Genomic DNA, 12,595 nt, shown 5'->3' with positions numbered 1-12,595 from the left:
ATCACTACAACAAAATCTGATGGGGCAAGAAACACGAGCAGTCAGTTGTTGAGGTTGTAAACAAGATTATCTTAACCGCTTAATCTGGAGGAACAAACGGAAAGCGAGCGCACCTGAACTGTCGGTACCTGATCACAGAAAAAAACTGTGTGCTCACAACTACAGCAGTCAGGTAGATTAAAGATGAGTTTAGCTATGATCGCTGGGTTCTTACCACGTCAGCCCTCTTTTTTTAGCAATTTCTCTTTGTCCCCAGATCCGAGCAATTAACTTGGCGAGTACAAAGTTATTACAGAGATATGGATCTACAGAAATAAAACCCAGAGAGCCGTTTCACAAAATGATTTCAAGCGCTATTATCGCACAGAACGCAAAAGGATGGAGGATGGTGCGTCACGTTTCACAAGGAACTGTTGCTGATCATTTTTTGAGTCCTCCTGGGCTGTTCCATGCTCATGCAAGTGTCACAAACGTTTTCATACTGTACAGCAGAAGTATAATTTGCAGATACTTGCTGATTTATACTTCCGAACACTTGAGAGGGAATTATCCTGCTTTTATTAAAAAGCTGTAGCTATTTCACCGATTTTACATACAAAACATACGGTCAGCTTATTAAATATGATGGACTGCTGCAGATTAAACCAGTCAGGCTTTGGTTACATAATCAGAATGCAAAAAGAAAAGGTTACAGAAAAAAAGACGGGATCAGATTACAGTCACTTTTTAAAAAAGGGGATTATGAGCAGGATTATAATTTTAAAATATATTTAAAAATAAATTAAACACAAGCTTCATAGCACCACTCTGGAGCTCCAGTGAAACAATAGCTAATCTTACAGCTGCCAATTCATTATCATGGCCTCTAGTAAAGGAAATGCTGATGATACTGGGTGGAAACGTTGCTACATGTTTTAACAGGTAATATGTTTTTAACCCTGCCAACTCTGCACCCAGCAGCTCCACCTCAAACAATACTTTGTACATTAATACTTTTGTACTTAGAGCACCTGTAACTTGGCTCTCAAAGACAATTCTACATTGCTAAATCCTGAATGGTTTATACTGGATATATGTGTGGATATATATCCCACTTCAAACCAGCAAAAAACAGACACAAAAACATCCCTCATGTGACATATATATGATATATATTATATGTGTTTTTACTTCTAAAGTAGTAACTGAGAACTTCTTTCACCACAGCATCTCTATATTCAATTAAAGGTCCAGTGTGCAACATTAAAGGAGATCTTCTGACAGAAATGGAATATAATAATTATAACTATGTTTTTATTAGTGTATATTCACCTGAAAATAAGAATTGTTGTGTTTATGTTACCTTAAAATTAGACTTTTTTAAATCTGTAGTCCACTATGTTGAACCACTCTGTTTCTACAGCAGCCCAGAAATGACAAACCAAGCACTGGCTCCACATAGGACCTTTCCTTGAGTCTCTCATATATTGTCATTTGCTTGAAGCAAGAGAGTGAGGTGAGGGGTGTTTCGTCTGTTGCAATCTGTACTTTCGCCACTAGATGTCATCTAAATTCTACACACTGGACCTTTAATTAATTTCATTTTAGCTCATAACTGATCAGAAATCGTGTATCTAGAACTTCACAACCCTCTGCCAACTCTTTGGCACCTAGCAAACATCTTCACACTCTTATCTTCAATCTAGCACCTACAGTATCTTCCAGCAGCCTCGCCGCCATCCAAATACCATCACTTTGTTTGAGCAAAGCCCGGTGTGATATTAACAAAAGATCAGAGCTGCAAGTGATGGAAGATAAACAGAGGCAGGTCTGTGTGACTCCCACAGGACTGCGCACACAACGTCAGCGTTTGGGCTGCGAATAAGTTATTGGTGTGTGTTAGTGTAGCTGCAGCAGTGGAGTTTGTGGTGGTGGTGGTGCTGCTGCTGTGTGAGGAGAGGGGCAGCTGAGGAGGCTCTTTGTGTGGATACTTTGGCAGAGAAGGGTGGTTGAACAGGGCCAAGCTGGATCTATTCATCAGCAACACTTTCCCATGTGGTGGCACAACACACAAACCTGCAGAACAAAGGCATCATACACGTCCACCTACATCGATACCTACACCTCGTTTGTTTTCTCTGACTAATCGCTTTTCCATTCCGTTAATCTTCCAGTTTTCACCCCAAAATACCCACATTTCTTTAGCATACTGGTCAAAATGATTTTTTCCCCCACACAACCAAGTGTTTTTTTGTTTCTGCTGCAAGAGGATGATGATCAGTGTGGGTTACTGTAAAGGAGGTCGATGACAACAACTGGTCAAAGGAAGTGAAGAGAAAAATGGGAAGAAAATGCAAATGAGCTGCTGATTATGTAACAAAGACCCACTGAGAAACAAACAAGTAATGATGAAACTCCAGTGTTTACTCTGCAAATGATATATTTAAAAAAAACTATTTTTTTTTATCCACCATTTTAACAATAGAAAAAAAAGGACATTCGTGAGTGTGCACCAAAGTGTAAAGTAATAATATACTGAGCCCAAAGAAGAGTTAGCCTATGTAAAACAGTCACCGCAGAGGTCGGTGTTGGTGGTGATCTTCAGCTCTCCATCAACATGGACCTCGACAAAATCAATCCACTTCTTCTTGATCAATCTTTAAATAAAGTAATAGAGCTGGCTGAAGTAACTGAGTATTACCAAGTGTTGTAACTCGCAAACGAGCAGGAGATCTTCCGACACTAACAACCGTTACAGCGCTAAGGGGCGGAGTTGTGCTCACAGTGGCCTCAGTGTGTCATCGAGCTACCCTTTAGGACCGCCCAAAAAAATCCTGGACTGAAAACTGGTGAAAAACTGTTAGACCCATGAATGGCGAAACCCCACCTGACACGTCTCCAATATGTCATGGCTGTGACACTGTTTTGGTCCGTTCTTCACACAACTTTAAACCCCACCAGGAGCGTTTTAAAAGCGTTTTGTCAGCCAGACTTGCTCAGACCATTTTTTTCTGGTTCTGCTTCTAAATATGTAAATGTAAATATGCTACATAGTTAAATTGCTTCGCTTTTGGCTAGTAAATAAAAAGAACAGCCGTGAGAGTGGAGCGCCTTGTCTGGGACACTTCTGAAATGGACAATAGTGCTTCTGGTGGAGTTTGAAACATTGACTAGAATGGCTGCGATTAACTCTGACGGTGCACACAAAATGTTTCGCATCTTTGCCTGGGGGGAACTGGACCTCAGTAATACATAGTTCACAATCTTCTCACGTGTTTTCAGCAACAATTTTCCAACATATGCGATGTGTTTTAAAAGAAATCTCTGAATGTACTCCACACAGACTATACGACGTTATGAATGTGTATGTTCTCACAGGGCAGTTGCGCAGGTCTCCCATGTTGCTGGCGTTGCGGAGCAGTTCTCCAAACATGTCCGGTGTGGGTTTCTCTCTGCACTCCAGCATCCTCACTGCCTGGTTACTGCAGCATTGGACACACACACACACACACACACACACATACACACACACACACAAACAACAACAAAAACACACCAGAATGAGACCAACAGAAGAAAACATCTATTGTGAAGTCCAAATGTGACTTGTGTGGCCCTCCAGAAACATTGTGTCTCCGTTCTTTGAACTTGTTATGTCTGTTTTGTGGTGCTGTGCAGTAATCTGCAGACAATTGTTTCATTTCCTGTGGTATTTCTGCCTGAAAATCAGTTGCAAATCTTTGAATTATACAGTCTTGGCCTTGTGTATTGCTTAGGCAACTATTCACACACCGACTCTGAGTCAGTCGAAACTGATTTAATAAAGAAAATAAAACGAAAGCAGAAGAAAAGAAAGAAAAGTAAAACAAATCTAGATTATATGGTCATTAAAGCTGTGAAAAAGAGTTTCTAAATCCTGCCTTGCAGATTATGATCTTTGACCCTCCTGAAGTGGTCGAGATAAAAGACAACTTCCCTACGGGGAGCAATAACAGTACAGAAACATTATGATTGTTACAGTTATTAAAGGAGAAGTTCATCTGCAACCAATAATTTGATGGAGAAAAGTGGAGAAAACTATTTTGGAGACAATTTCCTTCAGCAAGATTTAAAGCAGTGACTTTAATACTGAGCTGCATTTATCCCTTTAAGAACAATTGTCCTCTGAAGGACAAACTCAAATATACGTTTTTATTATCTGTGAATACCAAATGAACTCGTGCTGCCTGCAGCTCGGTACCATGTATGGGGATTATGTGTGCAATGAATCAGCATTGTTTTGTTTTCTGGTGAAGTATTCCTTTAAGAATAACGATTTAAAAAACCATCCAAATCTCCCCTCCTCCTCCCCCCTCTCCTCTCTCCTCTCTCTCACCCCTTCCATTAGCCTGAAATGAACTCAACCTCTTCGCTACTCTCTCTCTCACTCGATTTCAAGCCCTCGCTCTGCGTCTCCTCCTCAGACGCGAGGCTAAGAAAGTGGGAAACAAAACAAAACAAAACAACAACAACACCGCACCAGCCAGGAACACACTTGTTTACATGTGTCTGAATTGTGCTTGAACCAGACGTGTTTGTTTTGTCTTTTTGTTGCCCTCTGATTATCTTACTCATGTTGACTTTTGCATATTTGGCTATCTCGTCTGTAAACAACAGGCTCCACTAAGGGTAAAAATAGCTTGGCAGCATTAACAGGCACAAACACAGAGTGGTGGCACCGCTGTGCCCCACAACTACCTTGACACAGTGTGTTTATTTGTACTTTTGCCCCTCATTCATCCCTCTATTTCCTCTGCTGTGTTCCATTTCCAAAAGGGATAAGGAGCGATATATTCTCTTATTTCCCTCTTGTTCGCACTCTTTCCGACCCACTGTTCCACTTATAGATTTATGTCGCCCCCTGGGTCCACTGAATCAAACAGCTGATTGATTACTTCCCCTGTTTCTTATTTCATTGACTGAGACCGTGCAAGTTTTATGTAACAGCTCTGAGGATGCACACACGCCTCTCCCACATGTGGATTTACCTGCGTGTGTGTGCGTCTACCTGAACATGGGATAGGCATTGTTGCAAGCTCACCTGCTCTTGCATATGCATGAGCATACACGTGTGTGTGTGTGCGTACGTGCATGTGTGTGCTCACAGTTCAGTGTTCAGCAGGGACCCGTGCAAGGAAGAAGAGAACACGCTGTACCTTCCTTTACTGCCACCCAGCCTCAGCTTGCTGCCAGATTTACTGCAGTGTGTGTGTGTAAGTGTGTGTGTGTAAGTGTGTGTGTGTGTGTGTGTGTGTGTGTGTGTGTCTGGTCTTACCAGAGGGATGTAGTGGAGATGTAATGAACCATCTGAATGAAGGGCAAGGGGTCTGATGTGGCTCCACAGCTGTTACACACACACTGCAAACACAAATGCATCCTCAGATTCCGATTCAGCGCAGGACACATCGTGTTCTTTAAAAAATGTTTGTGTGGATGTTTATTTTTTAATTAAAGCCCGAAAAAGTGAACAGCGCAACAGCTCGTTAAAGTGACAGATGTGCTTACCTGTTCGAAGAGCGTCATGGCAAACTTCTGGTGTGGTATACAGTGTTTGGCCGTGCAGATGTCCTCTCTACTCTCGGCGCTGATGTGGAAATGGATACGCATCAGGAGATTCTCCTGAGGAGCACACAAAGCAAAATGGACATCTAAGTGGGCATGTGTGCTTGTTTATATTGTAAACATATGTACAGTGTGTGTGTGTTGGTGTGTGTTTGATCGTTCCTCTCTGTTGGTGCTCTTGTTAATCTGACCGTGGGAGCTGCATCTATATTTCATAAGAAGCCGACGGATTCCCTGACTGAACACATTTACTACCAATCGATCAGACAGCGCTTCTCATGCACACACATAAAACACAGACACACACACACACACACACACAATGTGGAGGTCTTTAAGGCAGAGACAGAGACTGAAAGTGTTGGAGAGAAAGCAACAGGAAGGGCTGAGGTGGAAGTGTAAAGACATAATAAAACCTGTGATGAATGACATTTTCCTTTCTTAATTTTCCCCTTGAATAAATGAAAAAGTTCATTCCAAAATAAGACAAAATGCAGCACCCTCACTGGATATAACTAATGTGGAGATTATGTGAACAATTCCAAGTAATATTACATCAGTATATACAGAACAGTCGTTAATCTGCAATGAAATTCAACTATATAGTGTCAAAAAGCCACCAAAGTCAATTTTAGCAACGTTAATTCTTATAAATGTATTTTATAAATGGGGTTAAATTCTGCAGGGATGTTATCATTTGACCAATGTCATAATTTTAGCCAGTTAGAGCCGATCATTATTTGTGATAAATCACGCTGATGTGCACCTGACAATGAGCAACTCGATTCATTTTAAACCTGGAATAACTCATTTTTGACATGTTATGATTTAATCACCTAACTGACATGGCAAACCAAACTTTTACGGCTGTTTATGTAGCTGTTCTACAACATACAGCAACATTATCATCCAATATTGACTCTCTTTTTGGTCTCCACCAACACGTGAGAAAAATATCCAGCTGCTAATTGCTCCACATTGTATACCAGCTGGTTGCTGACTGTGTCTGTCTGCTGTCTGGTGTTAAGGAGGTGATGTACAGCAGTGTACAGTAAGGTTTTAGAGCTAAAAACACAGTGAAACAGTTTCAGATGATCCAGAATGTGGCAGCGTGCCTGGTCTTCAATCAACCCAAAAGGGAACATGTTACCCCGTTGCTCATCGCGCTCCATTGGCTAACTGTAGCAACCCAAATTAAATTCAAATTACTAACACTTCCCTACAAAGTAGTCTCTGATTCTGCACCCACTTACTCCAATGCCCTTTTACAGGCATGCGAACAATGCCTGGCTCTGCCACCCGTACGCTCAGGGCAAGCCAAACCTTTCTCATCTGCTGTTCGTTCAAAAACCTCCTGAAGACCCAGCTCTTCAGAGAGTGCCACCTCTTCTAGCACTACCAACAACTCGACATGGTAAATCTATCCCCGTTCTACAACTGTCACTTGATTCTATGTGAGTAGTACTCATTGCTGCACTAACACGTCCTTGTCGCATTGTAACTTGATTGTTTCCCTTTCTGCAGGTTGCTTTGGATAAATTAGATAATCAGCTAAATGACTAAATGTCAAATGTAAATGTAAAAGCAGCTGCCTGTGACATTATGCGAGCGGTGAGAGTGAACCAAAACAAAAGTTTTGGGCCTTACAGCTAAAAAATGAGCTGAAAGTTGCAATCAAACTCTGTAAAGTGAAAAGGAGCTTTAGATCTAGAATTGAACTTCATATAAATCATCTTAAACAACTGGAAGGTGTGCTTGAATGTCCAGTTTATCTGTTGCAAAGCTCATTTTAACCGTGTGCTTAAAATAAGGCGTGCAACACGCAGTCAAAAACAGTTGAACGTTACACGCTTGACCAAAAAATAATGTAATATCCCCAGTCCCCTGAAGATTTCTGACTTCACTGAGATCGGAGTATCTCAGACACACAAGATACGAGAGTGAGGTGAGGCAACACCTCACCTTTCTCCCATGTGTGTGTGTGTGTGTGTGTGTGTATGTTGTGTCTCAGACTTACGAAGCACTCGGCAGCGTCGTCCATGATACCCAGCTGAAAGCGTTGTTCGTCTTGGAAAGTCTTGGCCAGAGCACTCCGCAGTGCATCTGATGGCAGCACGCGCTCACTGCTGAACTGAAACTGAGCAAAGATACTCTGCACACACACACACACACACACACACACACACACACACACACAGAAATCCATTAATTCTTTATTTCCCTGCTACAAATGCATTGTTTGAGTGGAAATTTACAGTGTGCGTTCATGCACACATGTATATATTTTTTTGTCTTTGTGTATTTATTTCATCAAAAACCATCTAAACACATTTGTCCTGTAAATTGGCGCCATGTTCTGTCAACTGACCCATAAAACAGAAACAGTGGAACTAGTTGTCAACTTGTCAGGAGCCAAAGTGCTGCACAACAAACCCAGACTGAACTAAAACAAACGCAACAGCCGAGCCGCACTGCACAGCTGGCCTCAATATCAGACCGTATCAATAATAAATGGCATTTGTAGTGCACTTTTCTCCGACAAAAAACAGCTCTCAGAGTGCTTTGTAGCAGTAAAACAGAAACCAAACTGTTGCAGGGGGCTCAGAGAGAAAGCTAGGCCACTGAAGTGTGTTTTGAGGGCAGTGTTCAGATCCTAAGGAGAAAGATCAGCCACAGAGCTGTTTACACTGTTTACATCCATGCAGGTCCAGGAGACGGACAGACTATAACTCCATACAGTGCTATGATTTTGTGATTTTGGTCCAACAAGTCTTTGAGTTTTAAGTTTTCACCTCCAAAACTCGCAACAGATGGTGTCATTTGAATTAATGTCTAAATCCCAAGGAGGTAAAACTATCCACGAAAAAGATTAGAGTATGAGGTCCCCTGGTGGCTTCGGGGTTAAGACGCCAAACAAACCATGAATAGCAATGTCCCCGGTGTGAGTCAAACAAGGGACCACGCTCTCCTCTACTCTGCTATCATCTCCAATAAAGACATAAAACACTACCCTGAAGTAAGTGTTAGATTATTAGATTAGAGACACATACAAGAAGTGTTGTTTTTATTCTCAGCTTATCATCTTGTGAGCTCTCAGATTTATCTCGTGATCCGGTGGAGAGGTCACGACTGTCCTAAACTGTGAGGTGTACAAGTAAGATAATATTTCATGGCTTGAGAAAGGCGAATAAAACACAGGCGACACCATTTTCAAATCATAAATTCTATAAATGTCATTCTTAAATTATTTGGATGACCTGAAAGAAAGTAGTTCAAATTGGTTTGTTGATATTCCATTTTGATATTTCCTCATTCTTGTAGACCTGCCTATTTTACCTAAATGCCTTCGCTGTTAAATGTGCTGTGCAATTTGACCTACATTTAGTTAAGAGGTGACATAACTACTACAAACAATATACCACTGTACTGCAAACATAACTCACTTCTGCACAAAGACAGACAAAACAGTAGGATTGATCTGGACGCAGATGCAGAATTAACTCCTTTTTAATATTTTGTTAATGAAAAGACACATTTAGATTATTATTAGGGATGACAGTCAGCACCTCCAGGTCTGAGGCCATTGCCAACTATCTGCTGGTCTTTTTCATGGGTGATGGGAAATGGACCGGCTGCGTTCCAACCCTCACCTGTGGTCATGAGCTTTGGGTAGTGATCCTGGATATGCAGACGGAAATGGACAGATGTCGGGATGGATGTTGTGGCACTAGTTGCAGTAACAGTAGTAGTAACGATACCTATAGTAGTCTTGGAAATGACTCTGTGGCTCATGCGGTTCAGCCATAACAATCTGTACCTTAAATGTTTAAACATGAGTACAAGAATTCAGTTCAAGCCGAGGCAGTGACAGTAACTAACTGAGTCTTCACTGAAGTGAGTCGCAGACGTCTGAAGAGAGACAGATAAAAACTTGGATATATTTCTCCAAATTGCCAACGGATAAAAATGACCTAATTTTTTGCTGGTAAGAATTCTCAGCTGGAAAAAAAAACGAAAACCGAACAACTATTTTTGACCAACACTAAAACTGCCCAGGACAGAAATAAACACGAGTCAGTGTGACATGTCAGAGTGGTGGTTGGTGCTCTGCTGGTTTTCCATCCCAGCGGTAATTCAATCACTGATTAGACGGCTGGACTGAAAACCAGCAGGTGCTCCGTGTCCTGAAGAAACACTGTGTTAAAATATTCTAACAGGGTAGGCAGGTGTAGGCTGAAATCGAGCAAAAAGATTCAGCAGAAATGTTATTACATATTTGATATGAGCAAGAATGATTATTTTCTAGATTTTTTTAATCAAATATTGATTAATGGTTGACGAGTTGTACAAAGTTTCTGATTTATACAAGTGTAAAACAATTCCAGTGATATTCAGAGTGAAGAAGAAGAGATACTTTATTAATCCCTCAACGGGGAAATTCTTTCTCACTCAGTTTTATTTACATGCATTTTAACCCCGAACACACATACAGTACAAAGGCTCATAGACATGCAAATGTGGCGAAAGATGGTGGAGTGATGGGCAGCCCCCCTGAGAAGTGCACTGCGAGCAGTTGGGGGGTTCGGTGCACCTCGGCAGTGCCCAGGAGGTGAACTGGCCACCTCTCCTTCCATATTTTTGGTCCATGCTGGACTTGAACCGACCACCCAAGCCAAGTCTCTACTCTACTGAGCTACTGCCCCCCCACCAGTTAACACAAGAATGTAATTAAAAGTATTAATTGACATTTATGTCGTACACGACTCTCTTTGTCATTAGAAAACAATGGAAGCAGCTCATTGAACAAGCAGCGAAGAAAGTGTTGCATTTAGACATACTTGTTGTAAATGTGAACATTTGGTTGGACAGTAGAGAAGTGGTTAAAGCAGCAGGGCTGATGTTTTAAACAATGACAGTATCAACAATTGCTGACCTACGAATCAGCAAAGACGGAAGACACAGGCAAGTTTTTTTCACATCCTCAAAACCTGTAAGCAGACTTTGATTTTCTCCTTAAGAATGATGCACTGACTTTTTCACTATTTAACCAAATCCAGCATGTTTCACTGGTTTCACTGTGTTTTAGTGGCCTGAACCACACAAACCATAGGGTTTGTACACCCAACTATCTACCTGAACCTCCACCCCTATGAATAATGTGCAGTGCTCTGTAAGGATGTGCCCTGTGGATGGGGGACAGTGTTGAAGCACCTGTTGTGGCTTAACTCTTCTACTGACAACGAGCTTCCAGCCTGATCTGCACCTCATGTGAAAAGTACTTCCTTGAGGTGTTTCCTTGACGTAATCACATAACGTTTAATTTCCTCTTTAGTTGTTTCAAAATTTCAGAACCCACATTTGACATTTTGGAGACAGCTTACCAAAATGGCGCTGCTGATCATATGGTGTGAAAATGTTATAAAACAATAGGCTTCAGTCTGCGAGAGTGGCTGAGTGTGTGCAGGCTGAGAGTTGGCAAAGGGAAAGGTAATGCAGTCGTACTGACAGGGAGTGTGTGTGTCTGTGTGTGTGTGTGTGTGTGTGTTATGAGAGAGAGAAAGGGAAACAGAGAAAGAGAGAAGAGGTAAAAGGGACTGTGTGAGCAATAGGGTGTGTGTGTGTGCGTGTGTGTGTGTGTGTGTGTGTGTGTGTGTGTGTGTGTGGGAGTGTGTGTGTGTTATGGTGGCTGTGCTGACTGCAGCAATGCGCCAAGGAGAATGGAGGGGGAATATACCCTACAGAGAGGAGGGAGGGAGGAGAGGAAGGAGAGGAGGAGGAGGAGGAGGGAAGGATGAGGCAGAGTGAGTAAGAGAGGGAGGTGTGTATGCGATGCGTGCGTGTATGTGTGTGTACATGCGCTGGTTTAAGTGTGAAGACAGGAGCAATCTACTCCCACATTCATTCATCTTTCTCTTTTCTTTCCCCCCCTTCCTTCCCTTCTTCTTCTTCTCTCTCCCTATTCCTTGCAGCGTGCGTGTGTGTGTGTGTTCAGGTATCTGCATGTGTGCTGAGAGAGATGAAGTGTTGCAGTGATTTTCTAGAGGGATAGCCACAGGCAGCCTCTGAACTTATGTTTACTACAAGGGTGGGCATCTTTATCTGCTGCAGATAAACTGAAATTCACTCACACACACACACACACACACACACACACAGATCCCTCCAAAATAAAAGCACCCTCGTAATCATCATTTATCTCTCTGGTTCTCCAAAACGGATGTTTGAAAATTTAACACGCCATTAAAGTTCATTTGGTGCGTGTCTCGCCCAGTTATTCTAAGACTTTTATCTGCTTCGCCATGGGGACCGCAGCTACAAACAGACTGTAGGAACAACGTTACATCTGTTCGATTCTGTGAGTCGGTGACAGGACGGTTAATGAAAACTGACAGGAAAATGTGAACGCTTAACGCGATGACAGTACCTTTGTACCTTTGTACCTTTCTACATGTGTGTAGCAGCCTACTGTGTGCAGCATGAAAGTAAGATTTGTGTGCACGGGTAGGTAGGTGTGTGTGTGTGTATGTGTGTGTGTGTGTGTGTGTGTGTATCTTCCCAGCGTGGGCTCTGCTGGCTCAGCGCTTTCAGTCAGCCAATTAATTACAGAGAAGCACTGGAGACAGAACAGCGTGTAGAACACACACATCGACACTGCTACACACACACACACACACACACACTACTACACAGCACATCACACACAACACCTCCCTTCACTCAGACACATATTTGTCATCACTGATGCAACAAATGGCTGGAACAGAGCTGCATAAGACACGTTCATTATCAGGGTTTCATGATGTTCATCTTCTGTTTGGTGATTTTCTATCAGCAGCCGCCGGAAGACGACAGCGACTCGACATTAAACCACGTTATGGAAGAGATTACATGAGCTGTTTCAAAACGCTTATAGTGGGGCAGATCTTTACTGGGAAAACAGGTCTGGTTTAGAGTGTGTGATGTGTTTTTTACACAACGCTGTATTACAAAAGTGCTGCGTTTAAATTTTTAAAAG

At 42.1% G+C, this 12,595-nt stretch overlaps 1 protein-coding gene across 7 annotated transcripts in view; it reads right to left on the bottom strand.

The window, feature by feature from the left end:
- The window catches only part of usp54b (ubiquitin specific peptidase 54b), a 57,026-nt gene that overhangs the window by 22,133 nt on the left and 22,298 nt on the right, over positions 1–12,595 (bottom strand). For all 7 annotated transcript variants that reach the window (XR_002042399.2, XM_027289527.1, XM_019266045.2 and 4 more), the window contains 4 exons: positions 7,598–7,732; positions 5,524–5,637; positions 5,294–5,376; positions 3,356–3,461 (listed from right to left, as the gene is read on the bottom strand). Coding sequence is in view for 6 of the 7 variants with exons in the window: in XM_027289527.1 (XP_027145328.1) it covers positions 3,356–3,461; positions 5,294–5,376; positions 5,524–5,637; positions 7,598–7,732 (438 nt within the window). In the remaining variant the exon portion in view is untranslated. The remainder of the gene's footprint in view (positions 1–3,355; positions 3,462–5,293; positions 5,377–5,523; positions 5,638–7,597; positions 7,733–12,595) is intronic.

The sequence above is a fragment of the Larimichthys crocea genome, chromosome XVI (genome assembly GCF_000972845.2).
Source record: "Larimichthys crocea isolate SSNF chromosome XVI, L_crocea_2.0, whole genome shotgun sequence".
NCBI lineage: Eukaryota > Metazoa > Chordata > Actinopteri > Sciaenidae > Larimichthys > Larimichthys crocea.
The sequence above is the reverse complement of the archived record's forward strand: the minus strand, read 5'-3'. Positions and strand labels throughout refer to the sequence as shown.